Genomic DNA, 27,039 nt, shown 5'->3' on the forward strand with positions numbered 1-27,039 from the left:
ACATATGTAATACAATCCCCACACATGTAACACAATCCCCACATGTGTAATACAATCCCCACACATGTAACACAATCCCCACACATGTAATACAATCCCCACACATGTAACACAATCCCCACATGTGTAACAATCCCCACACATGTAATACAATCCCCACACATGTAACACAATCCCCACATGTGTAACAATCCCCACACATGTAACACAATCCCCACATGTGTAACAATCCCCACACATGTAATACAATCCCCACACATGTAACACAATCCCCACATGTGTAACAATCCCCACATATGTAATACAATCCCCACACATGTAACACAATCCCCACATGTGTAATACAATCCCCACACATGTAACACAATCCCCACACATGTAATACAATCCCCACACATGTAATACAATCCCCACACATGTAATACAATCCTCACACATGTAATACAATCCCCACACATGTAACACAATCCCCACATATATAATACAATCCCCCCATGGATAAATATGTTTCAATCTGTATGCGACATTTTCTATAAATCCATCATTACTTTTGTAACTCATTTCCTATATATGTACTTTCACCTGAATATAAATTTGAATTTGAATTTGAATTTAAGGGTCGTTGAGGGCTTCACTTACCACATCATAACGGTCGGGGGTCGTTGGAGTACCTCGGATAACGCAACCCGTTCTCGCAAATTCGTAAAGTCAATATTGACTTATTAACTACGTGCATAGGTGATATACTAAACATAATAGATACCCTTAAAATGATTCATAGAAAACACCGACCTTACCTAACCTTGTTAGTATGTTAAAATAAGCATCTTATTGCTTCGTAATTACAATTATTACTTAACCTATACCTATTATAGGTTAGGTAATAATTGTAATTACGAAGCAATAAGATGCTTATCTTAACATACTAAGTAGGTTAGGTAAGGTCGGTGTTTTCTATGAATCTTTTTAAGGGTATCTATTATGTTAAGTATGTCACCTATGCACATATTTAATAAGTCAATATTGACTTATTAAATTTGCGAGAACGGGTTGGATAACGAGGTCAGACTTGGACTAATTATCCGCGTGGATATAATATTTCAGAATTATTTGTATTACAACGTACAGTACCTACACCTCACTTTACAGTACACGTGTTCACCTTGTTCGGCAGTTACGGCGAACTGCTCAATTTACACTACTGGCAGCGCACCCTTCACTGACCATAGAAACACCTTAATTGACTGACCTGGAGGAAACACAGGGTTCAGATCCTTGTCTCGGGGTTTCGAACGCACTCGTGAACATGTTCGAAGCGAGAGCAGTTCCATCCAGCAGGCGCACTTAAGAAAGTATTTTGAACACCCTCTAACTCATCTCCTTCCATCCTTGCTGGAAGATAACCCTCCCTTGAATACTCAAAGACTCAGAGCGCATCTTGTTTCAAAAGGAACATGGCTGTTTTCATCTGAAATTCATAGAAAAAACATCATGGTCGAATTCCTGCTGGCCCGCTGACTAGTAGCGCTGCGCGCATCTGTATGCGCAGGTGACCCAAACTGTCGTACCGCACCGGGCGCTCGAAGATACACATGTATTGAAAATGTTTATTTTCTATATATATTTTGTCTCCAATGGACTGCATCTCTCATGTGGAGGCTACTCAGGCAGCGCCACGAGACGGGACCCAAGAACATGTACTGAGTTTTCCAATTACAGTTCCCAACTAAGATTACGAGTCTGTGGTTTCGAAACGATTTGGGAATTGCACTGTTTACTAATCCTCAATCTAATCTAAAGCATAACACATACGCATAGTCCAACATAACACATAAGCATAGTCCAGCATAACACATAAGCATAGTCCAACATAACACATATGCTTAGTCCAACATAACACATACGCATAGTCCAACATAACACATACGCATAGTCCAACATAACACATACGCATAGTCCAACATAACACATAAGCATAGTCCAGCATAACACATAAGCATAGTCCAACATAACACATATGCTTAGTCCAACATAACACATACGCATAGTCCAACATAACACATACGCATAGTCCAACATAACACATACGCATAGTCCAACATAACACATAAGCTTAGTCCAGAACAAATCAACACGTCCTCACAACGTGTCCAGGACGGACCGACAACAACAAATAATTGAACTCGCTAAATGACCCATAACAGGACACATAGTGAATGAGACACATGACCGTGGACACATAGCAAGGGACAACAACCTCTCTAACCTGAGGAAACATGGGACACGAGGAGACATTTCACCCTATGCCCCTGTTACCTAGCAGTAAATAGGTACTTGGGTGTTAGTCAGCTGTCACGGGCTGCTTCCTGGGGGTGGAGGCCTGGTCGAGGACCGGGCCGCGGGGACACTAAAGCCCCGAAATCATCTCAAGATAACCTCAAGATAACATGTTTCAGCAGGACAATAATTCTTAGAAATGTAGATAGTCCTTGAAGCCTCTTGGAACGTTCAGGAGGTGATGGAAACCTCCTCCGTCCACTTCAAGATCACATAAGACAGAAAACATAGTCACAGATGGGTTTATATACACTGATTAATATATACAGATATATATATATTTTAGGTATATAGTAATTGTTAAGGGGGCGCGGACCTGCTGCATGGGTGACAGCTTCTCTGTCGTATCAACCTACCCTTGGCTTTGCGCCCTGGAGAGGCCATTCCAGACCCATAACTAGAGCCCAACTCCATAGTCTCCCGAGACTGATGGATGCCTACTGATAGGTAAGCACAGGAGGCGCCGGCACCGGGCATGAACCCAATCTTTCTAAACCCAATCTTTATAAACCCAATCTTTATAAACCCAATCTTTCTAAACCCAATCTTTATAAACCCAATCTTTATAAACCCAATCTTTATAAACCCAATCTTTATAAACCCAATCTTTATAAACCCAATCTTTATAAACCCAATCTTTATAAACCCAATCTTTATAAACCCAATCTTTATAAACCCAATCTTTATAAACCCAATCCTTATCAGGCTTATAAAACCAAGTACATCAGTGGTAAGACCCTCGCCCCGAGCTTCGCGAGCAATTTGGCTTGGGTTCGTATCCTGGCCAGGGGAGGATTGACTGGGTGCCAATCCTTAACTGTAGCCTCTGTTTACCCAGCAGGGAATGGGTATATCTGATTGTTAAACGATTGGGCGGGTCGTATTCCAAGGGAAAAATTAAGATTAAGGACCTGCCGGAGACGCCCTGGGTGCTGGCCTGCCGGAGACGCCCTGGGTGCTGGCCTGCCGGAGACGCCCTGGGTGCTGGCCTGCCGGAGACGCCCTGGGTGCTGGCCTGCCGGAGACGCCCTGGGTGCTGGCCTGCCGGAGACGCCCTGGGTGCTGGCCTGCCGGAGACGCCCTGGGTGCTGGCCTGCCGGAGACGCCCTGGGTGCTGGCCTGCCGGAGACGCCCTGGGTGCTGGCCTGCCGGAGACGCCCTGGGTGCTGGCCTGCCGGAGACGCCCTGGGTGCTGGCCTGCCGGAGACGCCCTGGGTGCTGGCCTGCCGGAGACGCCCTGGGTGCTGGCCTGCCGGAGACGCCCTGGGTGCTGGCCTGCCGGAGACGCCCTGGGTGCTGGCGGCTGTACTAGAATGTAAGAATGTATTAATGTAAGAATGTATTAATGTAAGAATGTATTTATGAATAAAATATAAATTTAATACAAATTATATATAAACTGATGTTAAAAAAAAATCCTAAATAAAATTAAAAATTTTCGCCTAGTATGAGAAAGAGACGGAGGGTGGGGGGGGGGGGGGGGAAGCGTGTGGGTGGATAACAACTGGATGGGTTATCATGAGGTTATCTTGAGATAATTTCGGGGCTTAGCGTCCCCGCGGCCCGGTCCTCGATCAGGCCTCCTTTTGTTACACAACCCTTCAAGAAGCAGCCCGTAGCAGCTGTCTAACTCCCAGGTACCTATTTACTGCTAGACGAACAGGTGCATCAGGGAGAAAGAAACCCATCTGCCCATTTGTTTCCACTCCCCCCGGGGATCGAACACGGAACCTCAGGACTTCGAATCCGAAGCACAGTCCACTCAGCTAACAGACCCCCTGACAGGGTGGGGGGGTGGGGGGGGGGTGGTGGATAGCAACTGGATGGGTGTTTGTGAATAAGTTGGGTGCGACAGTGGGTGTACTCACCGAATTGTGCTTGCAGGGGGGGGGGGGGTTGAGCTCTGGCTCTTTGGTCCCGCCTCTTGGCTGTGGGGGTGACTGGAGTGTAAACATTGGGATAGGATGGTGGATAGGGATTGGGAAGGGCTAGAGTGGGCGTGGGATGAGGTACTCAGACCACCGTCCTCTCCTGGAACCTCTATCCACCCCCCCCCCCCTGCACCCATCCCCACAGGTCCCTTACTGTTGCCCAAACGCTCTCGTGGTTTGCCCCTAGCAATGACGACCGTATTAGCGGATGCTCATGCGGCTCTCTGCCTCTGGGTCATCAATTTAGTTTAGGTCAATCAATATACATTAGGTCATCAATATGCATTAGGTCATCAATATGTATTAGGTCATCAATATGTATTAGGTCATCAATATGCATTAGGTCATCAATAAATATTAGGTCATCAATATGCATTAGGTCATCAATATACATTAGGTCATCAATATGCATTAGGTCATCAATAAATATTAGGTCATCAATATGCATTAGGTCATCAATATACATTAGGTCATCAATATGCATTAGGTCATCAATATATATTAGGTCATCAATATGCATTAGGTCATCAATATATATTAGGTCATCAATATATATTAGGTCATCAATATATATTAGGTCATCAATATATATTAGGTCATCAATATATATTAGGTCATCAATATATATTAGGTCATCAATACATATATTAGGTCATCAATATATATTAGGTCATCAATATATATTAGGTCATCAATACATATATTAGGTCATCAATATATATTAGGTCATCAATACATATATTAGGTCATCAATATATATTAGGTCATCAATACATATATTAGGTCATCAATAGAGTTTAGGTCATCCATTTTGGTCATCAATTTCGAGTTTACACGAAGTTACGAAACATTATTTATATAGACGTAAATGTACAATTTACTACGGAAACAAATTTTGTATAAAATAAGAATCCGAAAATGGGAAATTTTAAATATTGGGGGAACTAAAATATGAACCAGATCTTAACTACCCCCCCAAACCTAACCTAACCTAACCTAACCTAACCTAACCTAACCAAACCTAACCTAACCAAACCTAACCTAACCAAACCTAACCTAACCTAACCTAACCTAACCTAACCTAACCTAACCTAACCTAACCTAACCTAACCAAACCTAACCTAACCAAACCTAACCTAACCTAACCAAACCTAACCTAACCAAACCTAACCTAACCTAATGACCTAATCTAGAAATATATTAAGCCTAGGACCAGCATATACTAGGTTAAGTAAGGCTGGATTAGGGGGGGTCTAGGAAGCTTCAAATTGTAGACTAATTCGGGAAATATGTCACTTGAGCGAATAAGAGCCTTACTGACCAACCAACAAGTTTGGTGTTGGACTTAAGACCTATCAACCTCTGGAGGGTTATTAAGACCACCACAACACCTTATACTGACCAACCAGCAAGTTTGGTGTTGGATTTAAGACCTATCAACCTCTGATTTTTCGTACAAATGTGATCAAAACCTATTGACATCTTTTGAAGTACCTGATAGGCCCAACGAGGAATGGGGTAAGTGGGAGACATATTTTTTTCATTTTTTTATTTATATATACAAGAATTCTTACATCCTTGTACAGCCATTAGCACGCATAGCGTTTCGGGCAAGTCCTTAATCCTATTATCCCACGGAATACGACCCGCTAAATCGTTTAACAACAAGGTATATACCCATTTTAATGTTGGGTAAACAGAGGTTACAGTTAAGGATCGACGCCCAGTCAATCCTCCCAAGCCAGGATTCGAACCCAAGACAAAGCGCTCGCGAAACGCCAGGGGAGTGTCTTACCACTACACCAAAGGGTGACTGCTTAAATGTTGGGTTACCTATTGGGGCTGACAGTATGACGGATGAGATATATTGGTGCTTAACCTTTATACGATGTCCAATATATCACCCAATAATATATATATATATATATATATATATATATATATATATATATATATATATATATATATATATATATATATATATATATATATATATATATATATATATATATATATATATATATATATATATATATATATATATATATATATATATATATGTCGTACCTAGTAGCCAGAATGCACTTCTCAGCCTACTATACAAGGCCCGATTTGCCTAATAAGCCAAATTTTCCTGAATTAATATATTTTTCAAATTTTTTTCTTATGAAATGATAAAGTTACTCATTTCATTATGTATGAGGTCAATTTTTTTTTATTGGAGTTAAAATTAACGTAGATATATGACCGATCCTAACCAACCCTACCTAACCTAACCTAACGTATCTTTATATGTTAGGTTAGGTTAGGTAGCCGAAATAGTTAGGTTAGGTTAGGTTAGGTAGGTTAGGTAGTCGAAAAAACAATTAATTCATGAAAACATGGCTTATTAGGCAAATTGGGCCTTGCATAGTAGGCTGAGAAGTGCGTTCTGGCTACTAGGTACGACATATATATATATATATATATATATATATATATATATATATATATATATATATATATATATATATATATATATATATATATATATATATAAATGATATTATTGGAAATAAGGCTTAGCACCATTCAAATTCACTAAAACGTAGGTCGCGATGCATAGTTGAACAAAGATATACTTCAATGTATTCAAGACACGTTGGTATATACATATGTATCCTCCAGATGTGCTATTACAAATAATGTGTGTAATATATATTCTCACAACAGCATTGACTGATAAGGAACAAGAGGCCGGTGATTGATAAGATAGGGACCCCCCGAGTTGCTACATTTACTGGATTGCAAACATGTGAATTACTTTGCATATGTTAAAACCTGCCAACCTGTCATTAGAAACCTGATCCGGGCGTTCACGGGTATTTTAAGCCGTCCTCACAGGTATTTCATCGTATATTTTTACGAAATTGATTCATCCATTCAAAATACGACGTATTAATCAATATGAAAGCACCGTATTATTGACGATTTCTATGCATTGGCCTCGATAGGTTAGGTGGGCTGCTTGGGTGCGTACGTTTCTGGTATATATATATATATATATATATATATATATATATATATATATATATATATATATATATATATATATATATATATATATATATATATATATATATATATATATATATATATATATACAGGCTTCCAGTCCCCGACAAGGGGAATTACTGTAAAGTTTCAGCAAAGCAATCACTGCGTAACCTTATATTATCTATATCAATCATCCGTTGCTGCCTAATCATCCACATTTCTCCGGCTCCTCCACTCAAAAGTCAAGGTGTAAATTTCGAATTTAAAAGTGGCCAGATTAGTGTGTGTGTGTGTGTGTGTTGCCACACTCGAAACTCGACTCTCGGGAGACCCTACATACGGGTCAGATTGCTGGTGAGAGAGAGAGAGAGAGAGAGAGAGAGAGAGAGAGAGAGAGAGAGAGAGAGAGAGAGAGAGAGAGAGAGAGAGAGAGAGAGAGAGAGAGAGAGAGAGAGAGAGAGAGAGAGAGAGAGAGAGAGAGAGAGAGAGAGAGAGAGAGAGAGGGGGGGGGGGGGGACAGACAGACAGACAGAGAATGAGACAGACAGACAGACAGACATAAAGCAAACCCTAACTAAGCATTATTATTACAAAGGACATTTGTGTCAGCGGTTCGAGATAAATTAAAATTTTCTCTTTAGTATATAATATAATTATATATCCATTGACTGAGCATGGAGAATATACTAGTTTTTTGTGTGTGTATATATTTAACATATAATGGTTTGAGATTGAGTATATACACACACTAGACTAAGTGAGGTATACTTGTTGTGAAAATTGAGAGAGCTGAAGTTATACAATCCGGGTATAGCCTAATCTATCACTTTCCTCCTACATGTATACTGTTTTTGTCCCCTTGGCTCTTAAACTCAAGAGTTCCTTCAAAGTTATTAAATCCATTAGCATGCTTATTGTCTATAGCCGTTCTTGGGATGAATAGGTTTCTGGCTGAGCGTTCGTAGAGGTGTAGTTAGCTAGACATGTTTGAATAATTGGAACGGGCTCACCATAGCCTGTGCTACTTGGACATTTCGTTCTTACTAGTTCAATCTAAAATAACGAATAATTGGATTGACAGCCTATACGAGGTCGGTCCACGAGGCGGAGAAAAAACTGACTCTTTCTGGAGCTTTGTTTCTTTCCCATGTAATGTGTGTGTGTGTGTGTGTGTGTGTGTGTGTGTGTGTGTGTGTGTGTGTGTGTGTGTGTGTGTGTGTGTGTGCGTGTGTATGTGTGTGTGTGTGTGTGTGTGTGTGTGTGTGTGTACTCACCTAGTTGTGTACCACACCTGTGTATGTGTGTGTGTGTGTGTGTGTGCGTGTTTTATATGTATGTGTTTATTGATCTGTATGTCTCACGTTTATGTGTGGTTTCATATGTGATGTATGTATGTATATAAATAGTTTTATTTTATGTGATTTCAAATGTATGTTTTCATATTATGAATGTTTGTAATGTGTTGCTTTCAAGTACCTGCTTCACTTACCGGTTCCATAATATAGTTCCAACAAAATATATACCTGGTTGATTACCTGGTTGATTACCTGGTTGATTACCTGGTTGATTACCTGGTTGATTACCTGGTTGATTACCTGGTTGATTACCTGGTTGATTACCTGGTTGATTACCTGGTTGATTACCTGGTTGATTACCTGGTTGATTACCTGGTTGATGGGGTTCTGGGAGTTGTTCTACTGCCCAAGCCCGGCCCGAGGCCAGGCTTGACTTGTGAGAGTTTGGTCCACCAGGCTGTTGCTTGGAGCGGCCCGCAGGCCCACATATACCTGGTTGATGGGGTTCTGGGAGTTGTTCTACTCCCCAAGCCCGGCCCGAGGCCAGGCTTGACTTGTGAGAGTTTGGTCCACCAGGCTGTTGCTTGGAGCGGCCCGCAGGCCCACATATACCTGGTTGATGGGGTTCTGGGAGTTCTTCTACTCCCCAAGCCCGGCCCGAGGCCAGGCTTGACTTGTGAGAGTTTGGTCCACCAGGCTGTTGCTTGGAGCAGCCCGCAGGCCCACATATACCTGGTTGATGGGGTTCTGGGAGTTCTTCTACTCCCCAAGCCCGGCCCGAGGTCAGGCTTGACTTGTGAGAGTTTGGTCCACCAGGCTGTTGCTTGGAGCAGCCCGCAGGCCCACATATACCTGGTTGATGGGGTTCTGGGAGTTGTTCTACTCCCCAAGCCCGGCCCGAGGCCAGGCTTGACTTGTGAGAGTTTGGTCCACCAGGCTGTTGCTTGGAGCAGCCCGCAGGCCCACATATACCTGGTTGATGGGGTTCTGGGAGTATTTCTATTCCCCAAGCCCGGCCCGAGGCCAGGCTTGACTTGTGAGAGTTTGGTCCACCAGGCTGTTGCTTGGAGCGGCCCGCATATGAACGCAAAAATTAAAAAAAAAATGTCCCAAATGAGGCTTCATGTGGACGAAGGAACGAGGCTTCATTTAAAATCTGACTCTTTTTTTTTTTGACCATTGGAATACTCCAAAGGTTGCAAGCCTAAACGTTGGCCAGTAACAGTTTAACCTATTCTGTCCTAGACCTAAATAAGCAATCTTAGGTCTAATTTAGTATATATGTATGCCATACTAAGCATAGTAAATTATTAAATATTTTAAATTTTGCCCCGAGGGGCGAGTTTATTGGGCAGCGCCACTCATCTTGTGAGTGGACACACCGCCATAGCAGCATGTACAACACTCCCCAATATGAAGAAAACCCGCTGGGTTGTTCATCCTGTCACTTGTACCCAGACACAGCTGGGACTTGCTTAACTGTCTCAAGTGAACAGCTCCTCAAACAAGAAGATTAACATCTATCAACCCTTAAAAGCTTACGTTATCTTGCGGGTGCAAAATGGGGAAATCTTTTAAGAACAGTATCAATATTTGACAAATAGTGTTTTCCTAACTCAAACAATGTGGAGTTTATTATTCTACACATATTCCTAATGTCTCTCAGGTGTTCACATTCACGTAGATAGTGGCTAAGGCGGTGTCCATCACTCTCACCACAGATTCTGCAACTTCGCTGATCAACTGTTGTTTCCATTCCGTATCTCCATGGATATTTGTATCCCAGACGGATTCTCGCTATTACTGATTCTCTCCCTCGTCCTCCTCCTCTTCGGCCATAATGATTGGGATTGCCAGCTGCAACCATGTTGTACCATCGTACAGATTCACTGGTTTGTGCTTCTATCCTCCTTTCCTCAGTTACCTTGTCACGGTGATGTTGCCTGACAATACCTCTAATTTGTAGTTGAGTCTTGGGTATGAAGTATTCAATATGGTCTCCTTCAGCGCCTTCAGCAGCCAGCACATCTGCTCGTTCATTCCCACATTCCAACATGGGAGGGGATCCACAGAAACTCGATGACTCTTCCCTGATTGGTAAGTTCTCTCACAGCTCTCTTAATTTGAGCGACTATTGCAAGATTTTCTGCCCGATTTTTACTTAGGCTTTGCAGTGCTGCTTTTGAATCGGTGCAAATCACTGCACCATTAGTGTCCCGTTCAAGAAACCTTAACGCCATAACAATGGCAGTTAGTTCTGCTTGCGTTGAAGAGGCATAGTTCTCAATACGTGCTTTTTCTTCATTTCTGCGTTGGAAAGTATTATCCTTGATTACCGTGTATGCTGCACCAGCCCTGCCATTGACAGGATTAGATGACCCGTCAGTGTAGATTTGATCTAGTTCATCTCCGGCTTCTTTATAAATTTCCTCGAGATACTTGTGCCTCATTTCTTGTGGTATCATGTTGGATTTTTTCATTGCCATTTCATTGATGATGATCTTGCATGAGTCATCCTCCCAGGGAGGTAACCTCTCTACAGGCAGGAGCTCACGGGCTTGCTCAAGCAGGTGAAGCTCTTCGAGGTAGCAGACTGATCTGTGATGCCATTTTTTGCTTCTCCTGTTTCCCCCTGAAAGTAGCACAGAACTCAGTTTTTTCTTGGCAATATCATTGTAATGGGGATCTCTGGCTATCCTAATTGCAAGCTTAGCATTCAGCTCCTGAATTCTGCTTTTAACACTGGGGAGGGACAACTCCTCTCGTAGATTAGACGTTTTGGCAGTTCTTGGAACTCCAAGAATGATTGTCATGGCTTCATTTTGAATGCTTTCAAGCCTTTTCATATCGCTTTGGAAGTAGGTGCACAGAACTGGTGCGGCATAGTCTATGACGGAGCGCACATAGGCTGTGTACATCATTTTAAGCACGGCAATAGAGGCTCCATGTCCATTCCAGGTCATAGCTTTCAGTGCCCTGAGTCGACTTTTGCATGTTCCTATGAGTTGATTGTTGATTGAGCTCCTCTTTCTTCCTCTTGTTAGAGCCGACAATGACGCCAAGGTACCGATAGTGGTCAACCCATTCAAGTGTTACACCATTAATTTGCAGTTCTTCATTTGCTCTCCGTTTGTGATGGGAGTATGCCTTCGTCTTGTTTGTGGAGAGAGTGAAACTGAGCTCAATACATTTCCTTCCGAGGAGTTCAATGGACTGTTCATTTTTCCCAAGGTGGGAGCTTGTATTAGGACATCATCTGCATATCCCACTTGTTGTGTTCCTTCCGGAAAATCAATATTTGCAATAGCGTTCATAAGTACATTGAATAGTGTAGGGCTTAAGACTCCGCCTTGGGGGGGTCCCGAGTTCCATATTCATTGTTCTGGAGACTGCTCCATTGAAGCAGACCTTGACTTTCCTTCCCGTGAGGTAGTCTTCAACCCATTTCATGAGTCTCCCCTTGACACCCATGCATGCAAGCTCGTCCAGGATCGCAATTCCCTGCGTTTTGTCGAAGGCTCCTTTGACGTCAACAAATACAGAGTACCTAGCCGTGTTATTAGCCAAGTAATTAACTATACAATTTGCTGTGCTCCGTCCTTTAACAAATCCATTGACCCCCAGGGGAGCCGGTCGGCCGAGCGGACAGCACGCTGGACTTGTGATCCTGTGGTCCTGGGTTCGATCCCAGGCGCCGGCGAGAAACAATGGGCAGAGTTTCTTTCACCCTATGCCCCTGTTACCTAGCAGTATAATAGGTACCTGGGTGTTAGTCAGCTGTCACGGGCTGCTTCCTGGGGGTGGAGGCCTGGTCGAGGACCGGGCCGCGAGGACACTAAAAAGCCCCGAAATCATCTCAAGATAACCTCAAGATAACCTTCCCTAACCTGCCTGTTTTGTGCAACAGTCGGTTTAGGATGATCCTTTCAAGCATCTTGCAAGTGCATGACACGAGGCTGATAGGTCTGTAATTACCAGGGTCATTAGGCTTCGGTATGGGAACAATTATTGAGTGTTTCCATTGTGTGGGCAACACTCCACTTAGGAATGACTTGTTAAACAGGTGGAGTAGTGGATTCCCAGACACTTCACACAGTGCATTGAGTATGTCGTAGGTGACGCCATCTTCACCAGGTGCTGTACTTTTACCCTTTTTCATAGCGCCCCTTACTTCCTGGGCTGTGATTGGTTCCCCATATTCGTCATCACTAGACAGTGCTCTTGTTATCCTAATCCTTCTGTTATCATGTCGCAGGATCTGTTCCCTGCTGATTTCTGCAGGGAGGGAGGAGGAGGATGCTGCATCACTCCACTTGTGAATTAGTTCCTCAGCCTTACCCTGGGGGTCTTTGTGAGCCGCAGGCCGGGCTCTGCCACCCTTAGCTATCTGAATTTTTGCCCACACTTGTCTTGCAGATGTTTCCCGTCCGATAGAGCTAGTGAACTCAAGCCATTGTCTTTCCCGCTCTTTAATCTTCTCTTCCCTGGCTACTTGACACACAGTTTTAAACAACTCTTGGTTACTTTCAGTGGGATGTCTCCGGTACTCTCTACTCATGTCTCGCACATTTGCGTTAAGCATCTTTATGTAATCATTCTCATACCATTTTATTTTCTTCCTCTGAGGGTTACTTCGCCCAGGCGTACGGCGCGGAACTCTTAGACAGCTCTTAATGTGGTGGTTAAGGTCATCAACAAATGTGTCAATGTCTTCTGGGATTTGGTATTCCGTGAACCAGTCACTCATCCTGTTATGGAAGTGCGGCCTCATATCTGGTCCGAGTGATAACCTTTTTCTTTTATTTGTCTCTTTCCTTCTCTTGCTCATGTCGACGGTGGTAATCAGTGCCCAATGGTCACTACATAAACTGTGCACAATGTGTGTACTGGCATCCGTGTCCTGTGCATTCAGCCGGAGAGCATAGTCTAGTCTTCCTCTTCTGAGGTGAGTTGGCTGTTCATCACCCAGGACTCTAAGGTTTTCACTTCCCCTGACAAAGAGTGACAGTTTCCGTCCATTGATATTGGGCTATCTTGAGGTTATCTTGAGATGATTTCGGGGCTTTAGTGTCCCCGCGGCCCGGTCCTCGACCAGGCCTCCACCCCCAGGAAGCAGCCCGTGACAGCTGACTAACACCCAGGTACCTATTTTACTGCTAGGTAACAGGGGCATAGGGTGAAAGAAACTCTGCCCATTGTTTCTCGCCGGCGCCTGGGATTAAACCCGGGACCACAGGATGACAAGTCCAGCGTGCTGTCCGCTCGGCCGACCGGCTCCCTGATGACAGTTGGCACCAAAGTGTGGGTGTCTGGCATTAAGGTCACCGACCAGCAGGGTAAGTTCTTCATTAACACATTCAGGCAGTGTGTCAAGGTCAAGTTTACTCTGTGGCACATATAGGTTGATTATATGTAGGGCATTGTTGTTTAAGTGAAGGGTTAACCCCAGTGATGCATAGTCAAGCATTGTAAAATTCAGGTTCCATTATTTCCTCTCTCGTCCTATCTACAAAATTGATAAAATAATAGACCTTGATGTTACTGATAAAAACAGTATACGAAGCGACCTTAATATTACTGAATAAAGAGCAATCGAAGCAAAACAAATGTTACTGAAACTATTGGAAACGAGCAAAATAAAGTGACAATGATCTAAGCTCTCGTCTAAGTCTCCCAGAGGAAAGTGCCAACTTAGACCATATTATCATTCTCTCAGGAGACGTTCCTAAGTTCCCCCTCTCCTTCGTGCGTGTGAAGATAGACATTTTCTGATCCACTGACCATCACTTTCTAAAATTATATATTTTAAATTTATATGTATATATATATATATATATATATATATATATATATATATATATATATATATATATATATATATATATATATATATATATATATATATATATATATATATATATATATATATATATATATATATATATATATATATATATATATATATATATATATGTTTCATTGAATATGACCGCATATTCTGTATTTATTATTTTCTGGTTTAGGGCTTCTATCCCTCTAACTATTTTCTTAGCATCAGGGCTTAATTGAAATAGGAGTTCTCCAAAACTCATTTTCGTACTTTTAAGGTGAAGAAAAGAAGTGATTTACTATAGAGTGTATTACACTTATTTGTATAATTTGCACGACGTTTCGAACCTCCATGGTTCATTCTCAAGTGAACAGATCTTATAATACTAGTTGATTTTATACCCGCATTAGGTCAGGTGATAATACAATGAAGGTGAAAACATGGGGGGATACATAAGGGATAAACATAGGGGCTGCAGAAGGCTTATTGGCCCATACGAGGAATATCCTATCTAAACACAAAGGTGTTTAGTTTGGAGACTAAAGTTAGTTTGGAGATGTTTAGATAGGAGATGCCTCGTATGGGCCAATAAGCCTTCTGCAGCCCCTATGTTTATCCCTTATGTATCCCCCCATGTTTTCACCTTCATTGTATTATCACCTGACCTAATGCGGGTATAAAATCAACTAGTATTATAAGATCTGTTCACTTGAGAATGAACCATGGAGGTTCGAAACGTCGTGCAAATTATACAAATAAGTGTAATACACTCTATAGTAAATCACTTCTTTTCTTCACCTTAAAAGTACGAAAATGAGTTTTGGAGAACTCCTATTTCAATTAAGCCCTGATGCTAAGAAAATAGTTAGAGGGATAGAAGCCCTAAACCAGAAAATAATAAATACAGAATATGCGGTCATATTCAATGAAACATGTTTTAAAGAAAACCTGCTGCCAGTATACACCAATATATATATATATATATTTATATATATATATATATATATATATATATATATATATATATATATATATAGAGCGAGAGAGAGAGAGAGAGAGAGAGAGAGAGAGAGAGAGAGAGAGAGAGAGAGAGAGAGAGAGAGAGAGAGAGAGAGAGAGAGAGAGAGAGAGAGAGAGAGAGAGAGAGAGAGAGAGAGAGAGAGAGAGAGAGAGAGAGAGAGAGAGAGAGTAAATTTTCCCTGAATATTTAAATATTTGTTCACTCAACGTGTTATGCTCTAATATGCGCATAACGTAATGCGTTGACAGGCCCAGTGCGGTCAGCGTTGACAGGCCCAGTGCGGTCAGCGTTGACAGGCCCAGTGCGGTCAGCGTTGACAGGCCCAGTGCGGTCAGCGTTGACAGGCCCAGTGCGGTCAGCGTTGAAAGACCCAGTGCGGTCAGCGTTGACAGGCCCAGTGCGGTCAGCGTTGACAGACCCAGTGCGGTCAGCGTTGACAGACCCAGTGCGGTCAGCGTTGACAGGCCCAGTGCGGTCAGCGTTGACAGGCCCAGTGCGGTCAGCGTTGACAGGTCCAGTGCGGTCAGCGTTGACAGGCCCAGTGCGGTCAGCGTTGACAGGCCCAGTGCGGTCAGCGTTGACAGGTCCAGTGCGGTGAGCGTTGACAGGCCCAGTGCAGTGAGCGTTGACAGGTCCAGTGCGGTCAGCGTTGACAGGCCCAGTGCGGTCAGCGTTGACAGACCCAGTGCGGTCAGCGTTGACAGGCCCAGTGCGGTTAGCGTTGACAGGCCCAGTGCGGTCAGCGTTGACAGGCCCAGTGCGGTCAGCGTTGACAGGCCCAGTGCGGTCAGCGTTGACAGGCCCAGTACTGTCAGCGTTGAAAGGCCCAGTACGGTTAGCGTTGAAAGGCCCAGTGCGGTCAGCGTTGACAGGCCCAGTGCGGTCAGCGTTGACAGGCCCAGTGCGGTCAGCGTTGACAGGCCCAGTGCGGTCAGCGTTGACAGGCCCAGTGCGGTCAGCGTTGACAGGCCCAGTGCGGTCAGCGTTGACAGGCCCAGTGCGGTTAGCGTTGACAGGCCCAGTGCGGTCAGCGTTGACAGGCCCAGTGCGGTCAGCGTTGACAGGCCCAGTGCGGTCAGCGTTGACAGGCCCAGTGCGGTCAGCGTTGACAGGCCCAGTGCGGTCAGCGTTGACAGGCCCAGTGCGGTCAGCGTTGACAGGCCCAGTGCGGTCAGCGTTGACAGGCCCAGTGCAGTCAGCGTTGACAGGCCCAGTGCGGTCAGCGTTGACAGGCCCAGTGCGGTCAGCGTTGACAGGCCCAGTGCGGTTAGCGTTGACAGGCCCAGTGCGGTCAGCGTTGACAGGCCCAGTGCGGTCAGCGTTGACAGGCCCAGTGCGGTCAGCGTTGACAGGCCCAGTGCGGTCAGCGTTGACAGGCCCAGTGCGGTCAGCGTTGACAGGCCCAGTGCGGTCAGCGTTGACAGGCCCAGTGCAGTCAGCGTTGACAGGCCCAGTGCGGTCAGCGTTGACAGGCCCAGTGCGGTTAGCGTTGACAGGTCCAGTGCGGTTAGCGTTGACAGGCCCAGTGCGGTTAGCGTTGACAGGCCCAGTGCGGTTAGCGTTGACAGGTCCAGTGCGGTTAGCGTTGACAGGTCCAGTGCGGTCAGCGTTGACAGGCCCAGTGCGGTCAGCGTTGACAGGCCCAGTGCGGTTAGCGTTGACAGGTCCAGTGCGGTCAGCGTTGACAGGCCCAGTGCGGTCAGCGTTGACAGGCCCAGTGCGGTCAGCGTTGACAGGCCCAGTGCGGTCAGCGTTGACAGGCCCAGTGCGGTCAGCGTTGATAGGCCCAGTGCGGTCAGCGTTGACAGGCCCAGTGCGGTCAGCGTTGACAGGCCCAGTGCGGTTAGCGTTGACAGGTCCAGTGCGGTTAGCGTTGACAGGCCCAGTGCGGTTAGCGTTGACAGGCCCAGTGCGGTCAGCGTTGATAGGCCCAGTGCGGTCGGTCAGCGTTGACAGGCCCAGTGCGGTTAGCGTTGACAGGCCCAGTGCGGTCAGCGTTGACAGGCCCAGTGCGGTTAGCGTTGACAGGTCCAGTGCGGTCAGCGTTGACAGGCCCAGTGCGGTCAGCGTTGACAGGCCCAGTGCGGTCAGCGTTGACAGGCCCAGTGCGGTCAGCGTTGACAGGCCCAGTGCGGTCAGCGTTGATAGGCCCAGTGCGGTCAGCGTTGACAGGCCCAGTGCGGTCAGCGTTGACAGGCCCAGTGCGGTTAGCGTTGACAGGTCCAGTGCGGTTAGCGTTGACAGGCCCAGTGCGGTTAGCGTTGACAGGCCCAGTGCGGTCAGCGTTGATAGGCCCAGTGCGGTCGGTCAGCGTTGACAGGCCCAGTGCGGTTAGCGTTGACAGGCCCAGTGCGGTCAGCGTTGACAGGCCCAGTACGGTTAGCGTTGACAGGCCCAGTGCGGTCACTGATTGTTATCTTATCAAGATGATGAAGCGCTGATCGCTGACTCAACTCACCAGTCAAGCACCGATCAATGTGATGGCGGTATTATCTTGAAACACGAGGTATACACAGAGGTATGACCCGCATGTGTATACTCTGTGAGTTTACCAAGCGAATATATTCACTCAAAGGTATACCAAGTACTTGGTGTGTGTTTATACTTGAGTTTTCTTTCCGTTCTGGCCTAGATTGTTCTCCCAGTGGTGGTGGTGACCATGGTAGAGACCAGTGGTGGTGGTGACCATGGTAGAGACCAGTGGTGGTGGTGGTGACCATGGTAGAGACCAGTGGTGGTGGTGGTCACCATGGTAGAGACCAGTGGTGGTGGTGGCCACCATGGTAGAGACCAGTGGTGGTGGTGGCCACCATGGTAGAGACCAGTGGTGGTGGTGGTGACCATGGTAGAGACCAGTGGTGGTGGTGACCATGGTAGAGACCAGTGGTGGTCGTGGTCACCATGGTAGAGACCAGTGGTGGTGGTGGTCACCATGGTAGAGACCAGTGGTGGTGGTGGCCCCCATGGTAGAGACCAGTGGTGGTGGTGGCCACCATGGTAGAGACCAGTGGTGGTGGCCACCATGGTAGAGACCAGTGGTGGTGGTGGTGACCATGGTAGAGACCAGTAGTGGTGGTGGTGACCATGGTAGAGACCAGTGGTGGTGGTGGTGACCATGGTAGAGACCAGTGGTGGTGGTGACCATGGTAGAGACCAGTGGTGGTGGTGACCATGGTAGAGACCAGTGGTGGTGGTGACCATGGTAGAGACCAGTGGTGGTGGTGACCATGGTAGAGACCAGTGGTGGTGGTGACCATGGTAGAGACCAGTGGTGGTGGTGGCCACCATGGTAGAGACCAGTGGTGGTGGTGACCATGGTAGAGACCAGTGGTGGTGGTGACCATGGTAGAGACCAGTGGTGGTGGTGACCATGGTAGAGACCAGTGGTGGTGGTGACCATGGTAGAGACCAGTGGTGGTGGTGGCCACCATGGTAGAGACCAGTGGTGGTGGTGACCATGGTAGAGACCAGTGGTGGTGGTGACCATGGTAGAGACCAGTGGTGGTGGTGACCATGGTAGAGACCAGTGGTGGTGGTGGTGACCATGGTAGAGACCAGTGGTGGTGGTGACCATGGTAGAGACCAGTGGTGGTGGTGACCATGGTAGAGACCAGTGGTGGTGGTGACCATGGTAGAGACCAGTGGTGGTGGTGACCATGGTAGAGACCAGTGGTGGTGGTGGCCACCATGGTAGAGACCAGTGGTGGTGGCCACCATGGTAGAGACCAGTGGTGGTGGTGACCATGGTAGAGACCAGTGGTGGTGGTGGTCACCATGGTAGAGACCAGTGGTGGTGGTGACCATGGTAGAGACCAGTGGTGGTGGTGACCATGGTAGAGACCAGTGGTGGTGGTGACCATGGTAGAGACCAGTGGTGGTGGTGACCATGGTAGAGACCAGTGGTGGTGGTGACCATGGTAGAGACCAGTGGTGGTGGTGGCCACCATGGTAGAGACCAGTGGTGGTGGCCACCATGGTAGAGACCAGTGGTGGTGGTGACCATGGTAGAGACCAGTGGTGGTGGTGGTCACCATGGTAGAGACCAGTGGTGGTGGTGGTCACCATGGTAGAGACCAGTGGTGGTGGTGGTCACCATGGTAGAGACCAGTGGTGGTGGTGGTCACCATGGAAGAGACCAGTGGTGGTGGTGGCCACCATGGTAGAGACCAGTGGTGGTGGTGGCCACCATGGTAGAGACCAGTGGTGGTGGTGGTGACCATGGTAGAGACCAGTGGTGGTGGTGACCATGGTAGAGACCAGTGGTGGTGGTGGTCACCATGGTAGAGACCAGTGGTGGTGGTGACCATGGTAGAGACCAGTGGTGGTGGTGACCATGGTAGAGACCAGTGGTGGTGGTGGTCACCATGGTAGAGACCAGTGGTGGTGGTGGTCACCATGGTAGAGACCAGTGGTGGTGGTGGCCACCATGGTAGAGACCAGTGGTGGTGGTGGCCACCATGGTAGAGACCAGTGGTGGTGGTGGTGACCATGGTAGAGACCAGTGGTGGTGGTGACCATGGTAGAGACCAGTGGTGGTGGTGGTCACCATGGTAGAGACCAGTGGTGGTGGTGGTCACCATGGTAGAGACCAGTGGTGGTGGTGGTCACCATGGTAGAGACCAGTGGTGGTGGTGGTCACCATGGTAGAGACCAGTGGTGGTGGTGGCCCCCATGGTAGAGACCAGTGGTGGTGGTGGCCACCATGGTAGAGACCAGTGGTGGTGGCCACCATGGTAGAGACCAGTGGTGGTGGTGGTGACCATGGTAGAGACCAGTAGTGGTGGTGGTGACCATGGTAGAGACCAGTGGTGGTGGTGGTGACCATGGTAGAGACCAGTGGTGGTGGTGATGACCATGGTAGAGACCAGTGATGGTGGTGGCCACCATGGTAGAGACCAGTGGTGGTGGTGGTCACCATGGTAGAGACCAGTGGTGGTGGTGGTGACCATGGTAGAGACCAGTGGAGGTGTCCACCATGGTAGAGACCAGTGGTGGTGGTGGTCACCATGGTAGAGACCAGTGGTGGTGTCCACCATGGTAGAGACCAGTGGTGGTGGTCACCATGGTAGAGACCAGTGGTGGTGTCCACCATGGTAGAGACCAGTGGTGGTGGCCACCATGGTAGAGACCAGTGGTGGTGGTGGTGACCATGGTAGAGACCAGTGGTGGTGGTGGTGACCATGGTAGAGACCAGTGGTGGTGGTGGCCACCATGGTAGAGACCAGTGGTGGTGGTGGCCACCATGGTAGAGACCAGTGGTGGTGGTGGCCACCATGGTAGAGACCAGTGGTGGTGGTGGTCACCATGGTAGAGACCAGTGGTGGTGGTCACCAAGGTAGAGACCAGTGGTGGTGGTGGTCACCATGGTAGAGACCAGTGGTGGTGGTGGTGACCATGGTAGAGACCAGTGGTGGTGGTGGTCACCATGGTAGGGACCAGTGGTGGTGGTGGCCACCATGGTAGAGACCAGTGGTGGTGGTGGTCACTATGGTAGAGACCAGTGGTGGTGGCCACCATGGTAGAGACCAGTGGTGGTGGTGGTCACCATGGTAGAGACCAGTGGTGGTGGTGGTCACCATGGTAGAGACCAGTGGTGGTGGTGGCCACCATGGTAGAGACCAGTGGTGGTGGTGGTCACCATGGTAGAGACCAGTGGTGGTGGTGGGCACCATGGTAGAGACCAGTGGTGGTGGTGGTCACCATGGTAGAGACCTGTGGTGGTGGTGGGCACCATGGTAGAGACCAGTGGTGGTGGTGGCCACCATGGTAGAGACCAGTGGTGGTGGTGGCCACCATGGTAGAGACCTGTGGTGGTGGTGGTCACCATGGTAGAGACCTGTGGTGGTGGTGGGCACCATGGTAGAGACCAGTGGTGGTGGTGGTCACCATGGTAGAGACCAGTGGTGGTGGCCACCATGGTAGAGACCAGTGGTGGTGGTGGCCACCATGGTAGAGACCAGTGGTGGTGGTGGCCACCATGGTAGAGACCAGTGGTGGTGGTGGCCACCATGGTAGAGACCAGTGGTGGTGGTGGTGGCCACCATGGTAGAGACCTGTGGTGGTGGTGGCCACCATGGTAGAGACCAGTGGTGGTGGTGGTCACCATGGTAGAGACCAGTGGTGGTGGTGGTCACCATGGTAGAGACCAGTGGTGGTGGTGGTGACCATGGTAGAGATCAGTGGTGGTGGTGGCCACCATGGTAGAGACCAGTGGTGGTGGTGGTCACCATGGTAGAGACCAGTGGTGGTGGTGGTCACCATGGTAGAGACCAGTGGTGGTGGTGGTCACCATGGTAGAGACCAGTGGTGGTGTCCACCATAGTAGAGACCAGTGGTGGTGGTGGCCACCATGGTAGAGACCAGTGGTGGTGGCCACCATGGTAGAGACCAGTGGTGGTGGCCACCATGGTAGAGACCAGTGGTGGTGGTGGTCACTATGGTAGAGACCAGTGGTGGTGGTGGTCACCATGGTAGAGACCAGTGGTGGTGGTGGCCACCATGGTAGAGACCAGTGGTGGTGGTGGTCACCATGGTAGAGACCAGTGGTGGTGGTGGCCACCATGGTAGAGACCAGTGGTGGTGGCCACCATGGTAGAGACCAGTGGTGGTGGTGGTCACCATGGTAGAGACCAGTGGTGGTGGCCACCATGGTAGAGACCAGTGGTGGTGGCCACCATGGTAGAGACCAGTGGTGGTGGTGGTGGTCACCATGGTAGAGACCAGTGGTGGTGGCCACCATGGTAGAGACCAGTGGTGGTGGCCACCATGGTAGAGACCAGTGGTGGTGGTGGCCACCATGGTAGAGACCAGTGGTGGTGGTCACCATGGTAGAGACCAGTGGTGGTGGTCACTATGGTAGAGACCAGTGGTGGTGGTCACCATGGTAGAGACCAGTGGTGGTGGCCACCATGGTAGAGACCAGTGGTGGTGGTGGTCACCATGGTACAGACCAGTGGTGGTGGTCACCATGGTAGAGACCAGTGGTGGTGGTCACCATGGTAGAGACCAGTGGTGGTGGTGGTCACCATGGTAGAGACCAGTGGTGGTGGTCACCATGGTAGAGACCAGTGGTGGTGGCCACCATGGTAGAGACCAGTGGTGGTGGTGGTCACTATGGTAGAGACCAGTGGTGGTGGTGGTCACCATGGTAGAGACCAGTGGTGGTGGCCACCATGGTAGAGACCAGTGGTGGTGGTGGTCACCATGGTACAGACCAGTGGTGGTGGTCACCATGGTAGAGACCAGTGGTGGTGGTCACCATGGTAGAGACCAGTGGTGGTGGTGGTCACCATGGTAGAGACCAGTGGTGGTGGTCACCATGGTAGAGACCAGTGGTGGTGGTCACCATGGTAGAGACCAGTGGTGGTGGTGGTCACCATGGTAGAGACCAGTGGTGGTGGTCACCATGGTAGAGATCAGTGGTCGTGGTGGCCACCAAGCTAGAGACCAGTGGTGGTGGTCACCATGCTAGAGACCAGTGGTGGTGGCCACCATTGAAGAGACCAGTGGTGGTGGTGGTGACCATGGTAGAGACCAGTGGTGGTGGTGGCCACCATGGTAGAGACCAGTGGTGGTGGTGGTCACCATGGTAGAGACCAGTGGTGGTGGTGGTCACCATGGTAGAGACCAGTGGTGGTGGTGGTCACCATGGTAGAGACCAGTGGTGGTGTCCACCATGGTAGAGACCAGTGGTGGTGGTGGCCACCATGGTAGAGACCAGTGGTGGTGGTGGCCACCATGGTAGAGACCAGTGGTGGTGGCCACCATGGTAGAGACCAGTGGTGGTGGTGGTCACTATGGTAGAGACCAGTGGTGGTGGTGGTCACCATGGTAGAGACCAGTGGTGGTGGTGGCCACCATGGTAGAGACCAGTGGTGGTGGTGGTCACCATGGAAGAGACCAGTGGTGGTGGTGGCCACCATGGTAGAGACCAGTGGTGGTGGCCACCATGGTAGAGACCAGTGGTGGTGGTGGTCACCATGGTAGAGACCAGTGGTGGTGGCCACCATGGTAGAGACCAGTGGTGGTGGCCACCATGGTAGAGACCAGTGGTGGTGGTGGTGGTCACCATGGTAGAGACCAGTGGTGGTGGCCACCATGGTAGAGACCAGTGGTGGTGGCCACCATGGTAGAGACCAGTGGTGGTGGTGGCCACCATGGTAGAGACCAGTGGTGGTGGTCACCATGGTAGAGACCAGTGGTGGTGGTCACTATGGTAGAGACCAGTGGTGGTGGTCACCATGGTAGAGACCAGTGGTGGTGGCCACCATGGTAGAGATCAGTGGTGGTGGTGGTCACCATGGTACAGACCAGTGGTGGTGGTCACCATGGTAGAGACCAGTGGTGGTGGTCACCATGGTAGAGACCAGTGGTGGTGGTCACCATGGTAGAGACCAGTGGTGGTGGTCACCATGGTAGAGACCAGTGGTGGTGGTCACCATGGTAGAGACCAGTGGTGGTGGTGGTCACCATGGTAGAGACCAGTGGTGGTGGTCACCATGGTAGAGATCAGTGGTCGTGGTGGCCACCAAGCTAGAGACCAGTGGTGGTGGTCACCATGCTAGAGACCAGTGGTGGTGGCCACCATTGAAGAGACCAGTGGTGGTGGTGGTCACCATGGTAGAGACCTGTGGTGGTGGTAGCCACCATGGTAGAGACCAGTGGTGGTGGTCACCATGCTAGAGACCAGTGGTGGTGGCCACCATGGTAGAAACCAGTGGTGGTGGTGTCCCCGTTTTCTATGCATCGTCCTCAAGAGGTTAGGTGGGTTGGTTGGGTTAGTCTAGGTAGCCTAAACCGCCGCTTTTCATACGGAGTGACAGTTGCTCGCGCATAAGATAGCCATAATCGCTATCCTTGCAACATATCCTCCCAGGCCCTGCAATCTTGACGCACTCAACCCAAACGTTAAAATCACAGTGCATTTAGAGAAATGATAGACATCTCAACATTGACGTCTGGGATTAACGACCATACTCGATCTAACGACCATCTTGGCCAATAGCGGGGATAATGTTGCATGCTCGTCTTGCAGAGTTTGCAAATGATCTGGAAATGGAACTCTTGTAAGTCAACATGGCTATACACAACTTGCAAGGAATATGAGATAGACTAAGAGGATGGGATATGAGGTCGAGAAGCTGAGATATGAGGACAAGGAGCTGGGGTATGAGGACAAGGACCTGGGGTATGAGGACAAGGAGCTGGGGTATGAGGACAAGGAGCTGGGGTATGAGGACAAGGAGCTGGGGTATGAGGACAAGGAGCTGGGATATGAGGACAAGGAGCTGGGATATGAGGACAAGGAGCTGGGATATGAGGACAAGGAGCTGGGATATGAGGACAAGGAGTTCGGATATGAGGACAAGGAGCTGGGATATGAGGACAAGGAGCTGGGATATGAGAACAAGGAGCTGGGGTATGAGGACAAGGGAATATTGCACATGCAATATTAAGTCTGTTTTTCAGGCTTGACAGATATGAGAAACAATTAAGGCAATTTAGTGGGCTCGAACCTGCGTCAATAGTCAATAACTCAATAGGAAGCAGAGAGTTACGGTGAGGGGTGAGACCTCCGATTGGCGTGAAGTCACCAGTGGAGTCCCACAGGGCTCTGTACTCGGTCCTATCTTGTTTCTGATATATGTAAATGATCTCCCGGAGGGTATCGATTCATTTCTCTCAATGTTTGCGGACGATGCTAAAATTATGAGAAGGATTAAAACAGAAGAGGACTGTTTGAGGCTTCAAGAAGACCTAGACAAGCTGAAGGAATGGTCGAACAAATGGTTGTTAGAGTTTAACCCAACCAAATGTAATGTAATGAAGATAGGTGTAGGGAGCAGGAGGCCAGATACAAGGTATCATCTGGGAGAGGAAATTCTTCAGGAGTCAGAGAAGGAAAAAGACTTGGGGGTTGATATCACGCCAGACCTGTCTCCTGCAGCACATATCAAGCGGATAACATCAGCGGCATATGCCAGGCTGGCCAACATACGAACGGCATTCAGAAACTTGTGTAAAGAATCATTCAGAACTTTGTATACCACATATGTCAGGCCAATCCTGGAGTATGCAGCCCCAGCATGGAGTCCATATCTAGTCAAGGATAAGACTAAACTGGAAAAGGTTCAAAGGTTTGCCACCAGACTAGTACCCGAGCTGAGAGGTATGAGCTACGAGGAGAGACTACGGGAATTAAACCTCACTTCGCTGGAAGACAGAAGAGTTAGGGGGGACATGATCACCACATTCAAGATTCTGAAGGGGATTGATAGGGTAGATAAAGACAGTCTATTTAACACAAGGGGAACACGCACAAGGGGACACAGGTGGAAACTGAGTGCCCAAATGAGCCACAGAGATATTAGAAAGAACTTTTTTAGTGTCAGAGTGGTTGACAAATGGAATGCATTAGGAAGTGATGTGGTGGAGGCTGACTCCATACACAGTTTCAAGGGTAGATATGACAGAGCCCGATAGGCTCATGAATCTGTACACCTGTTGATTGATGGTTGAGAGGCGGGACCAAAGAGCCAGAGCTCAATCCCCGCAAGCACAAATAGGTGAGCACACACACACACACACTTTCCGTGGCAAATATTACTCCTAACAAGTATCCAGAACAGATGACAGCCTTTTCTTGAAATCTTAACAACCAGGAAACAATCAGACCACTTCAGAGAGTATGATCTTAACTACTCTCGTAACTACACCTCTGTTCAGTTATCCAAGGAACTTGAACGGCACGGTAGACAGTTGAACACTCTACCATCATCAGAGCTGCCTCGTATGGACCAATAGGAGCTGCCTCGTATGGACCAATAGGAGCTGCCTCGTATGGACCAATAACAGCTGCCTCGTATGGACCAATAGGAACTGCCTCGTATGGACCAATAGGAGCTGCCTCGTATGGACCAATAGGAGCTGCCTCGTATGGACCAATAACAGCTGCCTCGTATGGACCAATAGGAACTGCCTCGTATGGACCAATAGGAGCTGCCTCGTATGGACCAATAGGAGCTGCCTCGTATGGACCAATAGGAGCTGCCTCGTATGGACCAATAGGAGCTGCCTCGTATGGACCAATAGGAGCTGCCTCGTATGGACCAATAGGAGCTGCCTCGTATGGACCAATAGGAGCTGCCTCGTATGGACCAATAGGAGCTGCCTCGTATGGACTAATAGGAGGTGCCTCGTATGGACCAATAGCAGCTGCCTCGTATGGACCAATAGGAGCTGCCTCGTATGGACCAACAGGAGCTGGTCCATACACGGATAATGACGAGGAGATGAGTAGTATTTTTAATAAATATTTTATATCTGTATTTACTAAAGAAGAACTTAACAATATGCCTTCAGCCGAACAAGTCTATGTGGGTGGGGATGAGGACAGGTTGACTAGTTTAGCAGTTACCAGGGAGGATGTAATTAAACAATTAGAAAAACTCAAACCAAACAAATCCCCAGGGCCGGATGAAGTGTTTGCCAGGGTGCTTAAAGAATGCAAAGAGGAGCTTCCCGAGCCACTGTCTACCATATTTAATAAATCAATTGAGTCAGGCAGAGTGCCAGAGTCATGGAAGGTTG

At 48.1% G+C, this 27,039-nt stretch overlaps 1 protein-coding gene across 1 annotated transcript; it reads right to left on the reverse strand.

Moving 5' to 3' along the window:
• Positions 1-15,660: 15,660 nt before the first annotated feature.
• On the reverse strand, positions 15,661-18,415 carry LOC138363699 (uncharacterized). The gene is made up of 3 exons (XM_069323086.1): positions 18,382-18,415; positions 17,409-17,856; positions 15,661-16,258 (listed from the first exon to the last, which is right to left on the reverse strand). Exons 1-3 carry the CDS (start codon positions 18,413-18,415, stop codon positions 15,661-15,663), a joined length of 1,080 nt encoding a protein of 359 aa, XP_069179187.1.
• Positions 18,416-27,039: the final 8,624 nt, after the last annotated feature.

The sequence above is a fragment of the Procambarus clarkii genome, chromosome 11, assembly GCF_040958095.1.
Source record: "Procambarus clarkii isolate CNS0578487 chromosome 11, FALCON_Pclarkii_2.0, whole genome shotgun sequence".
Classification (NCBI taxonomy): Eukaryota; Metazoa; Arthropoda; class Malacostraca; order Decapoda; family Cambaridae; genus Procambarus; species Procambarus clarkii.